The sequence below is a fragment of the Oreochromis aureus genome, linkage group 1 (assembly GCF_013358895.1).
Source record: "Oreochromis aureus strain Israel breed Guangdong linkage group 1, ZZ_aureus, whole genome shotgun sequence".
Lineage (NCBI taxonomy): Eukaryota > Metazoa > Chordata > Actinopteri > Cichliformes > Cichlidae > Oreochromis > Oreochromis aureus.
In genome coordinates, this window is record NC_052942.1 from 35656944 (window position 1) to 35674550 (window position 17607).

General features: G+C 39.4%; 1 protein-coding gene and 1 long non-coding RNA gene across 2 annotated transcripts; one reads left to right on the forward strand and one right to left on the reverse strand.

The window, feature by feature from the left end:
• Window positions 1-3934: 3934 nt before the first annotated feature.
• LOC120440543 lies at window positions 3935-8645 on the reverse strand. The gene is made up of 3 exons (XR_005613330.1): window positions 8545-8645; window positions 5072-5151; window positions 3935-4502 (listed from the first exon to the last, which is right to left on the reverse strand). It is a non-coding gene; the product is annotated as an uncharacterized LOC120440543 (long non-coding RNA).
• A 606-nt stretch (window positions 8646-9251) lies between these two features.
• Window positions 9252-15315, forward strand: LOC116325544 (COUP transcription factor 2). The gene is made up of 3 exons (XM_031746475.2): window positions 9252-9767; window positions 11010-11534; window positions 13569-15315. Exons 1-3 carry the CDS (start codon window positions 9269-9271, stop codon window positions 13841-13843), a joined length of 1299 nt encoding a protein of 432 aa, XP_031602335.2. The 5' UTR covers window positions 9252-9268; the 3' UTR covers window positions 13844-15315.
• The last annotated feature ends 2292 nt before the right edge of the window (window positions 15316-17607 follow it).

Genomic DNA, 17607 nt, shown 5'->3' on the forward strand with positions numbered 1-17607 from the left:
ACTACAGCAATGCTAGCAGCTCTTTCAGACTTCAAGGTTTTCTTTAAGATGTCAACACTGCAGAAATGGTGTCTTTATTTTAAGCACAAATAATGATCTTCTGTGCAGACATTCCATAAGTGGAATTTTTTTTCTTTTTTGTTATTTGAAAGAAAAGAAAAGAAACGTCTGAAGGCATATTTTTCCCACTGGCTGATGGAAACATTGTTATATTCTTCAGGTCATGTGGTCTTTGAACAAATAATTGTTCAGGGGTGCCTGATAAAAGTTGTTGAGGAATTCCTTTTGAACAAAAGCAGTGGTAGATTTATCCATGTGTAAACTAAATATGGTTACTGAAACAGAAAGAGCCACATTGCTATGATGAGCATTGCTGTGGTGCTGGTTTCCAACCTGGCCCTTGGGAAATCTAATTTATCATATTTTGATTAAAAACATAGAAGTGATTTTTTAGGCTTTTCTAAAACTTGTGCTTTTTAGCACTGTTAATTAGATGAAAAGTAAGCAATGCTATAAACATGCAGCCTGTGAAGAGAACAAGTTTGTATTTTCTAAATGTCACAAATAGAATGTTGCTAAAGGCAGCACTAGATAATGATGCAGCATACAAGATGTGTATTTTTTTATTCACTCTTCTCACACACAGACAAAATGATGTAGTTTGTTACATTGTATGTAACGCTATTCTTGTGATAAAGGGCTATTCACTCGGTCAGTGCTTGGTCAGCCAGGGTTAAAGGTTACATTTTCTTTTCCCATCTAAACGCAGTGACAGAAGAAGATAAATCCTGACATCAGTTTAATCGAAATGTGCTTGTGCTTTGCCATGATCTAATTTCCTTTCATCCAAGCCCTCTGGTTATCCACAGGCCTCCCCGCCGTGCTACAGCAGCCAGTGGAGATAATAGCCGGGGTTATGGATTGACCGGTGAATCATCTTGTACTGCTGCTGTGAGCGAGCCAGGTACGTGTTCGGGGCCAGGTTGCTGCGTTGCTTTTATGCGAGAGCCTGGGCTGAGAGCTCTCCTGTTTCTCGAGTGCAGACGAGGTCTCGCCAGGGCCACGGTGCAGTGAAATGGAAAGCATGCCATTCCCTGTTCCGCTTGATGCCGAGTGACTGTGAGAGGTTGTGTCATGTTCCTTGGCTATTGACTCAATGACTTGGGACTTCACGGCAAAAGCCTGAACCCGTGCGGGCTCTCTGCGTGCTGACAGAGAAATGTGTCTTCCACTTGTCTTCACATTGACCCGCGGACTCTGCAAGACTGACGTGTCCACGTCCCCAAAGTCTCACCTCCTGAACCTAAAAAATAACCTTTCCACGACCTCGCCTGTCTCTCATGCTCTGTTAGCCTTGGGTCTGGCTGCCATCGAAACAATTCACTGAACTTGTGTTTTTTTTTCCCTGATACAGCTATGGATTACCTGTCTGCGGCAGCTTCCGCTACATGGATGACATGGTTGAGAATTCAGCCTTATGTGCATCATATTATTCTCTGTCACAGTGGGTTGAAAAGTCAAAGCACAGAGTAAGCACAAGCCATTAGCTGGTACTCAAATGACAGCACACAGAGCCAGACCTTCAAGGCTGCCTCTGCCCTGGGGTTCATCCAAGAGACAAAAATCACCATATGCCCTTCGTTTGTTGGAAGAATTAGGAGATGTGGGCTTGCAACTGGGCTCGTAAATGATGATGAATTCTTTTTACATTGTATGCAAAGAGAACATTCTGCATATCTGACTAATGCCTTGTCCAGTGACGTGGCTCAGACAGCTGACCTGATTTATTGCAAGGTTTCCTGCATTGTTAAAAAACAATCTCTGACTCAATGACAGAGGCCCAATTAGGGCCATTCCTTTGATGCAGAAAAGGTCCATATACAAAAGAGACTCTGAATTGCAAATCCAGTTGTAGCCCGTCCTTGCTTCCCCCTAATCTAATAATGTGATCCATCATTTCTACGGCGACAGCTCTACAGCCCAGGCATAGGACAGAATCCCACAGAGGATTAGTAAGATGTTTGAATATCCATATATTTAGCCCTATTTAGAGAAAAAAAAATGCATATTTAGAATAATGCACTGGGCTATTTTTTTTACATTTCACCCGATTATACCTCACGAGATACTTCAATTTCATTTTTCCAGATTTAACTGTTACTGGTTGTTGGTAACCTTTTAATAAGCACTTGACATCCATAGTCAGCTTAGATGCCTTCAAGACTCAACTTTTTTTATGTCGACTAAAAAAAGAAGCCCGTTTCCTGCTCAGTGGTGGCGCTGTTGTTTGAGGGATGGCTCTGTTGCAGAATCATCCATTACCCTGATGAGCTTGCAGCCCCAGAGCTATGACAGCACAGCCACACGATGAGCGAGACAGCCGACTGCCACTATTTGTTCCGCTAAAGCATTCATCACACTAATTACCCATGGTGCCAAACAGCTCCAGCAGCCCAGTGAAGCTTTGGCTGCTCGTTTGGAGACGAGGTGAGGTAGGGAAACCTCAGATGAGTCTAAACAGGAGGCTGTCCTCTTTTTTCTGGCTTTCCTGCACATAATTAACTTGGCACACCAGCAGCTTGACAAATTGGAATGATGAATCTGGCCTCTATGAATAGATACAAATACATGATCAATCAAAATACCGGACAGTGTTCTCAGTCTGAGGAAATGTGGTGCTTTGAAGGACAAAAGAAATGTCTTTGCTGTGAATGACATTTGGTCTTCTGGTAGAAAAGTGAGAGGGAGGGTTTGTGCCTGGTGTGTTTGAGCTGCGAAAATGTAGAAGCAAGTCAGTGCTAAGTGGGTGGTGCAGAAAAAAGTGGTTGCAAAATCTCACCATTTCACAATTCAAGTGCCATTTAAAAAAAAAAAAACCATTATACTTTATCCAATTTTCCATACATAATGCCTTTTTTCTAAAGGACTACACTTTCAGCCTGCTTCCAATAACTTTTCCTTCGATGCAGACAGATGCAAAAGCACAGTCTCTCTGAATTATAGTCATGTATGCCACCTGACCTTGGAAAGTACCAAGAAAGACTCTTTGGTTTCTTTAAATTTCTGTCTCATTCACACTTAGCCTCCAACTGTCCATGTCCCTTCTGGCCTTCACACTGCCGTCTGAACTAATGTAACATCCAGTACATCACAACATCCCAGCATTACCTCCCCGCAGTGGCCGCAGATCAACTGATCAAGCACAAAGAAACTTCCTAGAGACAGCAAATCCTCCCAGCCTGCCTCACAGTTGCATTTTAAGAATATCACTGCATCTCACTAACTAGGGCAAGAAAAACCACCAGCATAAATGACACATGGCCAGCCACATGACAGCTGTTAAAACACTCAACTAATTCTCTGATGCCATGTTGAAAAAAATAGCCTGTCATGAAAAGACAGTGTGTTTGAAACTATTCATTTCCTGATAAATAATAATAATAATAATGATAATAATAAAATCACACCTGTAATATTTTTTGCATTGTTTGTTATGTTAATCATAAATATTGCTCTCTCTATATTTTTATTCTTAACTTCGCTATTTATTGTTAGTTACTGTGATTCGGCTTCTTGTACATCACAGTTAAAAGCTATAGTGATTACTCATTAACACAGATGTTTTCTGATGTAAACTGACTAAAAGATGACTGACGACACTGTTATGGTCAGTCACAATTTTCACTGTATATAACGTTGACTTGTGCATATAAAACTATGGGGTAAATAAAGTCAGAAGTAAAAAAATTTAAAGTAGATAAATTTGAATTTATAAAATGGTAAGCAGAGTTTGACTTAAAGTACGAGACACAAGAGACATAAAGTGCAGACCAAGGTGTTTATTCATCAACATTAAAGATTTAACTGAATCTTCATTGAGCCTAAATGATCTTCTGGATCAGAAAGATATTTAGATCTGTATTAGTTTCTTATGTTTTCATTTAAAAATGATTTTAAAAAATTTGGGGGGTGTATTTCTCTTTGTGACAAAATTACATAAAATACGCAATTTTATCACATTGCTAAAGAATCATCTCAGAAATGGATCGAGCTCTAGAAATGAATCACTTCTAAGTTGAGCTGAACCTCACCTCTGATAAATTCTTCCTCAAGATCAGTCCCAAACTTTTAAACAACCCTGTTAATAAACAAACAAAAGCAATCCTACGTACTAAGGTAACTAAAAGCACAGTTAACCACAAGTGGCATGAGGTCATAGCAGCAGCCCTTTCAGACTGCCACTGATTAACCCATGAACTGAATGTGATATGATTTGCTTAATTAGGGTAAAGAAACAGAGTAAAAATCTAAGATGCACAAATAATATTAATAATAATATTAATACACAATAGTACACATCACACTTAAGTATATTATCTTAAAGTAAAGTTTGAATTATGTCTTCATCCTCTTCCATTCCACTTAATTAACCACTTAGTTCCTCCACCCGGACCTTTAAAGTGTACACAGCGCCCCCCCGGGAATTTATTTGGCCTTAACACCTGAAAAAGAAAACACAACGATGTAAGAAACTCATCATGTTATTGCCCTCATTATCCATGACTTTAGAGACTGAACAATAAAAACATTTTGTAATGGCATAAACGAACCTGTCAAACTAATCTGGGATCCTTATATATGACAGACCTCTATCAGCGTCAGCTGAGAGGCTACCAGCAAATATGCCTCAAATTTTGTGCTTAAATATTAAAATACTGTAAAATGTTACAATAATAATACAGTCATTTTTAGTTCTCTTATGCATAAACAGGTCAGAAATGTGTGCAGTCCACATTAAAAGGTTTGACTAAAGCATATGTCTTGTTTTAAATGTTATCTTATTTGATCAGTTTCAAAACTGTTTACAGTTCAAAGCTGAGTTGCATGTAATTCTATCATTTACAAAGCAATGTGGGTTAATCTCATACGAGATAATGAGTGCTAGTCTGAGTGAGGTCAAAGGTTAAGTAGGATTTTGTACAATTCCTAATGAGGATCCCAACATTTCGCCAGGATGAATCTGTTCATGAGTGAGACGAGTGTTAGCGGTGCGTTATAACTGCACACTGACCTGTAGCACAATGCGTCTCTCAAGCGTGAAATCCACCTCATGAAGAATTCTGCAGCAGGCCTGAAGGAGTCAGAGGTCAGCTGTCGGGGGTTAATAAAAGGTGAGAGATGGTTCAGCGGTCACAGGTGAAGCAAAGGCTGTGGCGTGTTAATCTAACTCATTAACTATTGTTGCTCTCTGACCAGGATGTGAACCGGCTAAAGAGCCTAAGAGATCCCAGCTTTGTTTCAGTGGCTGCCAAGGTTCGCAGCAGGGTGACAATCTACAGGCTCTCTTTACTGTCCAGCATCCATTACCAGAGACATAAACACGAAAAGGTGGTAGTCACTAGTTACTGTAAAAATTACAATTGCTATAAATGATCATGTAAGATACTGATTTTAATATTAATTGTTGCTCCGGTTCAGCAATCTATAGTAGAAACTTCTTTCAACTTTTGCTCAACTTTTAAATGTCTTGCTTTAATAAGTAAAACTTTGTTATTGACACTTTTTATTATAGTTTAATTTAACATGTAAAATTCAGTAAATGTCTAGTGTACATCTGCTTATTCACAGAAACTTGATTCCCACTATATTCAGGTTAAACCTCCAGAAATTTTACTCAAGATGAAGTTGTTCTGTGTGTTTTACAAGTGCCAGAAAAGTTGGATGTATTCTCAAAAATAAAATTTAAAGCAAACTGATTGTGACAGGTTTGCACTTTAGACACTTCCCACACACTTGCAGTCAGAGGAGTCACAGGGATCATATTCTCTGTATTCTCCGGAGCTTATTGTGATTTTTGGTGTTAATTGTTTTTTTTTAAGAGCACATTGAGCTTATTTTGTGAGATTGTAAGTAAATTATCAGATATAAAATTCTAGGTTGTTAATAAGTTTGATTAATATAAGGTCGATACTTCTGTAACTTGTGTTTCTTTTTTCAGAAATATCTGGTTAGGCACAAACTATAATTAATTCTTGGGACTACCCTTTCAAATAAAAGTGGATACACATTTATTCCACATAATTAAATGATAGAAACTAGAAACTAGTTGAAACTACTTGCAATAATTAATTTGCTTTCCCCTCAAAAAATGGCAAATGTTTCTTTCTTTTACATAAATCATGCTGATGCTCATATATATTTTACTTTTGAACTTGGGATTGGTTATACACTGACCATTACCTTTTCTCACATGCACAATCCCTTTGTTTTTATTTTATTCTGATTATTTTTTAAATATTGATGTATTTTACCTCGCCCAACCACATCCAGACACTACACATTTCACTTTGCTGTGGGTACAGTTCAGATGTTGAGCTGTTATTTTGCAGGTAAATTGGACAGTTTGATTTCCAATGGTTTGTTTCTACATCATGGCCTCCAGGTCAGGTCACGACATTTCTGAATCTGCACACTTACACACAGTCACTGCTAAAACACAAACAGAGGACATCCGCTGCAGGATCCGAAAGGCTACCGTGCACTTTTAGCTCACAACCATTAATCTCGTTACCATAATGACTTTACACCACACCCATTCACTGCCAAAGCCGAGAATACTACCTGATATTCCTAGAAGACTATAATGTGTGCTTTTCTAAAAGCTCTCTCTCGGTCAAGTAATTCCTTGACATAATACGCTTCATCATACTCACTGCTGAACGTAGTTTTCTCACGTCATATAAACTCATCAACCACCTTCAAACTATATTTTATTCAGATTTTAGCTTGACCGATATTTGTCATGTTCAGAATTATAAGAGCAAAATTTCAGTAAAGTGACATCAAGCTTGCATTAGAAAAATTCTGCAGATTTCTAAGCAGGAAGCCAGAGCTGCCTCCCACTTCACTGCAAACAGTCATATCCTGGTGGTTTTGCCCACACAGCAGGTCTCTCCTGGCCAAACTCTCCCTCATTTTGTTTCCAATTAGCTCGCTTTCAGCTCCCCCACTGGTGATAAGTCTTAAAGGGCACCAGATCACCAAAAACAGGAGGGATTTATCATCTGTAAACTCCTAAATCTGTGATTAATATTAACCGGACCCATCATGAGGCAGAGCGGGGGAGGGGAGAGGTCAGTGAAATAAACAGTGTGAAGGAATGCATCATCCACATCCAGTGTGGTAAACACTTTAGCCTTGACCTTCCACTGCTGATTGGTATTGGACATCAGCCGTGTGTTTTGTTAGCAGGCGGGGCAAGGCTTGTTTTGTGTGCGAGCAGTCGCTGGATGACTGCAGCTCTGGCCGTCTGGAAGAACATGACAGCACACTCAGCCTCAGGACTCATGGAGCATGAGTCAACAGTGAAATGGCCATACAGACATTTTTACATGGCACTGACTTGCCATCAAAGATATCCATAGACATCAGACTGATTCCATTTGAGAAATCCACAACAAATGAAAAGAATGGTTGTGCTACACGTAAATACACCAAAATCAAACAATGCAACTGTATGGAGACACACAGCAACACTGTATGTAAAACCATAACTAAAGTCACCAAATCTACTCTGAAAAATGCGGTAGCTTTATGGATATCAAGTAGCGTATACTCCAATGCAGCTGCACTGAGTGAAATTCAATAGATCATGAACATGAGAGACAGAAAGGGTAGAGGCACAAGCGAAGGTGTCATCTCTTCAGCTAGACATGTAGCCACTGGTTTTCATGAATATATTTAATTCCCATATATCTTTGTATTCTTGCTATTTGAGGAGGGATAACATCAGTTTATTTATTCGGTTTGTTGCATTTATATTTAGAATTGATTTTACAGCCTGTGCTAAAACAATCATTTTTGTGTGTTTATACTGGGCATTTCACAACAATCTTTTTACAGTAGGATTTTAGATCTGCACTGGAAGTCAGGATGTTTAGTAAGTTTACTGATGAAAGCTAAAAGTCCAATATGTATCTCACCTATACATAAACTAACTTGTAAACTTTCTCTCTCAAGAAAGAAAGAAAAAAAAGAAAAGGTTTTAGTAATTTCTAAAAAAATGTCTGATTAGTAATTTGGTGTGAGTGGATGATTAAGTGATTACAAAGTCCACAAAGTGACTGCAACTAAGACGGGACAGAGGAGAGGTGCATTAAATGTATTATTTATAAAAGAAATGTATAAAATCTCTTTTTGTGAGTGGATCTAAAAAAGGGAATTTTTCTGCGTAATTTACTGACGACACTAGGTGGCATCAAATAACTGCATTTAGGATCTGAATTGGCCCCTTCAGGGTCTTCGCGGGCAGAAGCAGCCTCTTTATGTACCAGTATAACATGAGTACTCCTAATATACATTATGGGTGATATGATGCAAACTGTGGTTTGACAGATTCACGGCGAGTAAGTAGTCATAGTGCAAAGAACAAAATAAAACAAACAAAAAAAACCTTCGTGTGCGCACACATGAGAGAGAGAGAGAGCGCAATTGGACAGAGGGGAAAAAAACAGAAAACATAACAGGGAGGATGTGAACTCTTACCCTCTTTAAAGTCAGCTGAACCCCCGCACTGCTGCTCCGAGACCAGCTTCTCCACGCGTTAACTCCGCCCCAAACCAGCGTCACCGATTCACAGCCGGTGACGTGCGGGCGCATCACTCTCCTCCTCCGTCCCGGAGCAAAGCATCATCAAAATCAACATCCATCACTCCCCCTCTTTGACTCTCCCTCCCTCTCTCTCTCTCTCTCTCTCTCTCCCTGTTGTCTTTTTAATGTAACTTCTGACTGATCGGGAGAGCAGGGAGCGTCTGGAAAGCCTGGTCGCGTGACTCCATCCCTAATGAAGGATCTGCTCGCACGACATTCTGTTTAAAGCTGGACACACAGAACAGAAAGGATCAGATTGTATATTTGGCGGATAACGTTGCTTCCCTGTGTGGATGTTGGCTCCGTCTTTATTTTACCCCCTCTGTGGATGCTATAGCGCACTATGACGGTTTGAATGAAGCTGTCTTTTTGGATTTTGTCCGCGCCCGCAGCTGCTTCTGGGTGACTGCTCAATCTTCACTTGTGAACTCGTTTTAATTTTCTGCCGTTATCCTATGAGCTCTCTTTTATTTATTTTATTTGAAGTTGTATTTCGTTTCGTCAGAAAATGCCGCAGTTTCCCTTGACTGTGTATTAGCTATTGATGCCGACAGTTAGTGTGAGTTAATTATCGCGTAAAAAAGAAGTTGGGCGCAAAAAAGTTTTGGAGAAAGTCGAAATGGCGATGGTAGCGTGGAGAAACACCGAGGCGGTCGGGGACTCTCAGGGGACTCTTTCCTCCCCGGTGTCCCAGGTTGCACCTCTGTCTCTGCCCGGAGAGCTGACGGGACACATGAACCCGGCGCCTTCTCTGGAAATACCCCAAACAGCAGCTGCACCTCAGGGAGCACCGCCGCCCAATCCGTCCGGCAACACTGTCGCGACCACCACCAACAATAACAACAGCACCTCCTCTTCCTCCTCCTCCTCCTCCTTGTCCATGGACAAACAGCAGAGCCAGCAGATCGAGTGCATCGTGTGCGGGGATAAATCCAGCGGGAAGCACTACGGACAGTTCACATGCGAGGGATGTAAGAGCTTCTTTAAACGCAGCGTCAGGAGAAACCTGACCTACACCTGCAGGGCCAACAGGAACTGTCCCATAGACCAGCACCACCGCAACCAGTGCCAGTACTGTCGCCTCAAGAAATGCCTCAAAGTCGGCATGAGGAGAGAAGGTACGGGCTGGCATCAAACTGTTATTACTGGTACTATCACATCCATCACACTTTCACATGCAGCACTCTTTTATGTTTGAACGCATATCTGCCCCATACTCTAGTTGTGTGGATGCTACATATGTGTAGCCTAGCTTGTGTTTACATATTTCTTTGTGGACCCAGGAGCCTTTGTCCGGGGTTTGACACTCTAGGGATATTTTATTCATTGAATAATGTCTATATTTTTTTTTTTTTAAATGCGGGGTGTATAATTATTTATTTTGTCTCGGGTACTATAGCTTTATATTGTGTAGACCTCAGTGTGTGATATTACACATATTACAGATGTTCCCGCTAGCATCCTGTAGCATGTTAGGTGCACTATTGTTGCTCCCCTTCCGCTTTATGTCCATCATCCCCGGGGAGTGTAAGTCTGCAGATGCTTTAAATGTCAGGTGTTCACATTCGGCAGTAGATATATTTAACTTTAGTTTCAGTGCCTTTTTTTCGTTTAAATTGTAGCCATAAAAATGTAAAATACATTTTTAAATGATGTGCGCGTGCGGACCATGTGTGTCTGCTCTTATTCATTATGCATGCTTTTCAAATACAGCACTAGGCCCAGACCGCAGCCTACACTAGCCTACTAAGAGTCTGCTTTGTTGTCTAAATGTGAAAGTTTATTAAAGTTTAGCCTATTAGAGATTTCACAGCCAAAAATTAAATAATTAAGTTACAATAAGCCTACTCACTTGATGATATTAGAGAGCATTAACTGAAAACGGAATCCCGATAATTTGGGCTGTGAACTGGAGCAATTATAAATTTGAAAAAAAAAAAAAAAAAAAAACACAACACTACTGAATTACCCAGAAACACGCTGGGAAAAAGAAAAGAGGGGAAAAAAGAAAAAAAAAAATCTCACACGCCATTATCTGCAGGTTGTGCTCCAGATCTCCCAGCACCGAGCTGAATGTGACATTTCTTTCCAGGAGCTGTCCACAACACTTATCCATGTCCACTTCTGAAGGGCCAGCCAACCATAAGCTAGCTCACCACTGACATTAGAAAGGAATCCCAGCCTAATCCGACTAAAATAAGCGTGTATTTAGCCATTACATGCGAGGTTTTAATTGACATATGCTGTCGTAAATGACGTCCCGTGCGTGCTGTCTAGTTGTAGGGTTCTTTAAATGTTATCTGCGTTGTTTTAATCGCCTTCTAGCCTGATGTGGCATTTCTGCTGTCTCTTTCTTACAGCTGTCCAGAGAGGCAGAATACCAACCCAGTCATATCACGGCCAGTTTGCTCTGACAAACGGGGATCCTCTGCAGTGCCACTCCTATCTGTCGGGGTACATCTCTCTGCTGCTGCGGGCCGAACCCTACCCGACCTCCAGGTTCGGCTCTCAGTGCCTGCAGAACAACAACATCCTGGGCATTGAGAACATCTGCGAGCTGGCGGCTCGGATGCTCTTCAGCGCTGTGGAGTGGGCCCGCAACATCCCTTTTTTCCCGGACCTGCAGGTGCCGGACCAGGTGGCTCTTCTTCGCCTCACCTGGAGCGAACTATTCGTCCTGAACGCCGCCCAGTGCTCCATGCCCGTCCACGCCGCCCCGCTACTGGCCGCTGCTGGTCTCCACGCATCCCCAATGTCTGCTGACCGGGTGGTGGCCTTCATGGACCACATCCGGGTCTTCCAGGAGCAGGTGGAAAAGCTGAAGGTGCTGCACGTGGATTCGGCGGAGTACAGCTGCATCAAGGCCATCGTGCTGTTCACCACAGGTAAACTTTACCTTTTCACCCCCACACACGCTGTGGCTGACATTTTAGCGAAATCACGCAAGTTTAAAAACGAAGGAGAATTGTGCCACCGCCATCACGAAGAAAACAACCGCTATCAAAATTAAAATCCTAATTTAATTAAATAAATTATTTTCCAAATGTAGAGAAAACAAAATTAATGCGAGCGGACGAGAACGTTACTTAAAAATCGTCTGAAAAACGTAGGAATAAATATTTCCAGAAAAACGACAGAAAATCTTCTAAAAATAATTTTACAGATTTTTTTTTTATTGCTCGTGCTATAATAGTTTGCGTAACACTCGGTAACTGTGCGTTGGGGGGTGGGGGAGGGGGGGCTAAAAAGAAAAATCAATAATTTGTATTAAAACTCTGAAACACCTTAAAAGCAAAATCTATATAAAACAAAATTTTTGCAGATTTTAGAGATCATAAGTCTGATGATCCTCTGATATCGTTATAAACGGTCATTAAAAAAAGGAATACAAATCATATATGTTGGATTTGCTCTAGAAAAGTACTCCCTTTAAACCTGAACCAGCTGCTGTACCTCTTACTTAAATGACCTCATACAGTTGTCAGATCTTGAAGCAACAGTTTATCTGCATTAAAAAAAAATACTGAAGAGGAAGAGTGAGTGAGTGAGTGAGTGAGTTTGATGGTCTTAAAACTGCATCAAATCCTTACAGCCCTTAAAATATGAAATATTTTGCCTGAATAGGTTATACAAATGGAAACAGAGCTTTGAGTTAAACATTTGACAACATCTATATTCCACTGCTGCTTCACACAAAAGGTGCCTCAGCAGAGTGATTTATTTAAAAAAAAAAAAAAAAAAAAAAAAGGAGTATTTTTTATTTCAAGTGAAAAAATTGAAACCACTTAAATTTAATTAACTTATTTTCAGGCTTAAAATTTAGAGGATTTTTTTATTCAAAAAATAAATTTTTTATATTTAAATCTTGCCACTGTTTTAAAAACGATCATAGCATGTAAATGTAACTGCATAATACATTTTATTCTTTATAGCTTTAAATTTGAAAATATCTTCATAAAGAAGCTTTTTTTGCACTGTTCATAAAGCAAGGGGAACTATTAGTTGACTTTGCAATGCAAAATGTATGCCAGTTTCTTAACAGCCTTTTAGATGACAGAGTGATGCTTGGTGGTTGGATTGTGAGTGGGTTCAAAAGGACAAGTAGCAGCAGAGTAAAAAAATAAATAAAAGAAGGTTTCCTATTGGTCTATTTTAGTCCCCGTGAGCACATGTGAGCACGTGCCTTTTAAACTGGGACAGTCCTGCTTTAACCCCTGTTTCCAGCCGGCCTGCAGTTTTACAGTACAGACAGAAGAGTCTGCTGTGCGTTGAAATGCAAATGATTCAGAGCAATCAATGCTCTTGCCGTGCTTCCTTCCTTTTTTCTGGGCCCTGAGTATTCTTTTTTTTTCATTGGATGGGAGCAGTGGCACCATCATTGATCCCAGATAGCATCAGATTGACAAACCTCAACTATTTGCCTATATGTTTTATTTTCAACCTCCCACTGAGCTCTTACAGTATCCAATTTTACATTTTTAAACCTCTACATTTACCCAACCATGTCTGACTAACTAGTTTATTGGGTGTTCTGTGTTTATAGTTGATGGTTCTGTTACCATCTTCGTGAGGTTCACACAAATCTGTTTACAAAGTAATAAAATATTTAAATCCGTCCACTAATATTTGGCATTCTGCTGCCCTGACCTCTTCTTTAATGTCTTATCCAGGGATTTAAATAATATCAGTAAAGAGTAATACCTAACAGATTTTTGTTTTTTCTGGTGCTTTTTTGACTTTCGATCCCTGTAACTTTTCATCTAACTCCACATTCAGACTGTACCATCGCGAGTTTTGATCATTTTGTATTAACACTGAATAAACATGAAACTGAAGTATTTTTCAGATGCCCAGTTGAACCACTGGTCCTGACCTCTTCTCTTCTGCCTATTTGTTTCTGTGTTACATTCTCTCTGTAGATGCTTGTGGTCTATCAGATGTGGCCCATGTGGAGGGTCTCCAGGAGAAATCGCAGTGTGCTTTAGAGGAGTATGTGAGGAGCCAGTATCCCAACCAGCCTAACAGGTTTGGGAAGCTGCTGCTTCGCTTGCCTTCCCTCCGCAGCGTCTCTTCTTCTGTCATAGAGCAGCTTTTCTTCGTCCGTCTGGTGGGGAAAACACCCATAGAAACTCTGATAAGGGACATGCTGCTTTCTGGTAGCAGCTTCAACTGGCCTTACATGCCTATTCAATAGAGAATAAAAGCTGCTGTGGTGCTACTAAGGTCAGGAAGGGTCCCACTTTTCAAATCAAGTCATTTCAAATAGTAAAACCTCTGTTGATTTAAACAAGAGAAAAACCTGCCAGTGGAATTAAATTCTCTAAAGTATCTTAAGGGTAAAAATGTAATTTAATTTGCTTTTTTCATCATACCAGAGGTGTTACCTGCCTTATTTTCCATTATGCCCCTGCGCTTTTAGAGGGGTCCACAAAATACAGGAAATCTACCAACGACAAAATGATCTGACTGCACTGGCAGAAATTTTCACTTGTTTAAAGAGAACTAATGTCATTAAACGAAATGACTGGTTACGATGGACATCTTTTTGCGGTGTGGTGACCTCTCACAGTCTATGGTTTTTGGGATAACAAACAATATTTATTGGACCTGTGTGTATATTTATCGTGCTTGTAAATTATGTTTTGGATCCTTTTTGTTTTCTTTTTTTTTTCTTCTTTTTTTTAATGTTTTACATATTTTTACCCCAGCTAGTGAGAAAACTGCAGGGATCGTCTTGTGTTGATCTGTTTTTTGTTGTTGTTGTTGTTTTCATACCTTCCAGACATAGCACTTTGGACTAAAGGAACATTTCAGAAAGATTTAATATGATTGTTTGAAACCCGACTTCTTCTGACTTCAGCCTTTTTGCTCGGTTGCATAGAGACAGAAAGGTGAGATTGATGCTTTGTTTTAGTTACTTTGTTTTCTTATTCTGGTTTTCTTATTGACATGCAAAGAATGAGAACAGCAAAAACATTTCAGAACTGCACTTCTCATGCTCAGTGTTCGGTTGCGCCAAGCGTTAGTCATTTCTTCGTTATACTTCTTGGCTAATACGATTATTTCCCTTTTGCCATAATGTTCCAGTTAAACTCTTTAAAATCCTATTTCAAAGCAATTTATCTCTCCCGGATTTTTGTCACACTTCAACTTTTCGGTTTTTTCTCATTTGAACTGAGAGGCTAATCATGACGGTGAGCTGACTGTTGGATAGCTTAATCCAATATTTTTTATATTTAGAGGGATTAAAGTTCAAATCGTATTCCCCCATGACAGGTAAGAAGAACACGAATGACACTACGAGATTAAGGACAAATGCATTACCAAATACTTCTAATGAATTTATGTTTCCTGGACTTTTACACTGACTTCCTCAGAGATTTTTAAGAGCACTGGGCCTATAATAACTACAATCTCTTAATTTCCCAGGCCAAGAAACAAATTTATTTCAGTATAACTCATGCATTAATGAGCCCAGGCCACTTAATGGCACAACAGACCACTGCAGGGTATTGCTGAATTTAGAGTGTATGTGCATGTGTGTGTGTGTGGGTGTGTGTGTGTGAGTGTATTTGTGTTTACTTCTTTTTGACAACCACTCTGATGTACTGTGAAAGCATATTGGTTAACATATTGGTACCGTATTAAATTATAACTCAAGATTTATAAATAAAGTGTATTTGCTTTATTTCGTCATTTCAACTCAACGGTGTTCATGTTTGTCACCTTCCAACAGGAATCAAGTGTGTTTACACAAGGGAGCGCATTCGTTTTAACTTTTCTTTTTTTGTGCTGCAATGGAGTAAGGAAACGTAAGCCAAGTGGAGTCTGTCTGGTGTTCTGGAGCCCATTTCTTACTATAATATTGTCACTAATTGGGTGTTTTAATCAAACTAATTGCTTCCACTGACAGTGACAGCTTTATGTGAATGTCAGGTTGTATTTACATTTGCCTTATTTAACAACCTGCAGGAAAACAGTTAACTTTTCTCCTGCACTTATCTTATATTGGGCTTGATCACTCAGTTTTAACATCTTTACAACTGAAGAAAACACTTAAAAGGAGGGAACAAAGAGTGCCACATTACATCCTTTTCTTGTAGCTTGCAGCTTGTAGCCTGTAGCTGTGCTTTTTTAGAACTTTTTAATAGTTTTCAATTAACTATTAAGACAAAACCTAGTATGAGCTTGTAGTATGGCCGCATGTATCAGCACATCCACACATGAAAAAGAAAATTGTATGTATGTAGTATTCTTTTTAGAATACTACAATAAAAGTCTGTCTTCAAATAAGGTAAAGCTGCTTTTCCAACTTGTCACTAGCACCCGTTGACAGCTCTTTTTGCTATTAAATCTTCTATTAGTTAAAAAAAAAGAAAAAGCTGGTTAAACTGTTCATAAGAGAATGAAAATGGAGTTAAAACCGTGACTGTGGTGCCAGATTGAGGAGGACAGAGAGGATTAAATCAGCTTCTTTGCTTCTAATGGACACAGAGCTAATGAGGGGGCCCTGCGTGCTCTGTCACTACAGTTTACCCTGAGGAGGCCGAAGCTGGGTGCCCGTCGGCCCCTGGGTGTTCTGGGCCAAAGGGCCAACATAAAACAATGGAGCATGTACACAACAATGTACACACGTACAGCTCCAAAGAGATGATAATGACAAAAGAGTGTGCAGGCTTTATGTGGTGGTGGAAAAATAAGTTAAGCCTGAGATCAATACGCGACACTACTCAAATGGACTTTCCTTCGCGGCCACGTTTTTGCCTTTTTTCTTGACCGGAGTAATAAATAAGGGGGAAAAAACACATCTCTGCTGTTTTCTGTGAGCACAGGAGCTGGATCAGTTATCGCGCAGCGTGGTTTGTACCTAGCCAATCAGCTTTCTAGGATGAAAGCGTGCAGCCAGTCATATCACTTGAGATCTTTTTTTTTTTTTTTTTTTTTAAATATTAATATCCATCGTCAAGTGAGAAGTAACTAGTGAACCATGATGCTCAAGCCCTCAGGAAGCATTACTGTCGGAGTGTTTATACCTTTTTAAGAAATGCAGCGCAGATGCTTATAAATAGCTTACTGAACAAATGAAATAACACTGACCTACCTGTTATCCGGGTTCCTGCGCGGTGCTGTGATTAATCTAGTTCACGAAGCTTTTGCGCAGTTCTTCTTGAATAGAAACCTCCTGAAATGCTTGATTAAAAAAAATAAAAAAAAATCAAGATGTGGGCGCTGTTAGAAAGTTCTGAAACTGAGTTTATAATGTTAAAACATGTCTAACCAAATAGTTTCCAGAAAAATAAGATTTAAGAAGCGAAGAAAAATAAATTGCATAACATCACATGTATTTCCCGTTTGTTGGAATAATCGATAATTTCACATATACGTACATACTGTTTCTTATATGGTACATTTAAACACGCGGTAACTTAATGTGCATAAAAGATAAAAAGATATTGTTGCAAGTTTTCCACCCGCTCTGTGTTATTTAAAGAAAAGACCAAGACTGACTTTTTTTCCTCTCACATTTTATTTAATTTTATTAATTTTAGAGCGTCTGGTGGACAAAACGGTTGATTTAATAAAAGTATAAGACATAACTCCTGAGAAATTCAGTTGAGTTGCTGGAACGTTGCGCCTTTATTTTCTAAATAAAGGAGCACTCGAAGCACTTTAAATTAATTATCAATTATCTTTCAAATCAGCTATGAGTTCGAAGGGATTCTTATTTTAAATTTCACTTTCAAAGCTACCATGTTGTTTTGAATTTTATAAGTTAAATATTTAAACGTATCTCTGAACTTTTATATAATATCGATATATTATTAATATTATAGAAATCCAGAAAATATTTGAAATATTATTTCTTTTAAAGAAAATTTGTCGCCTGTGTTTTCTTGTCAGAAACAAACAATTAATATATTCAATTTCGTATTTTTTCCCTCTTCTTCTTTGGTGGCA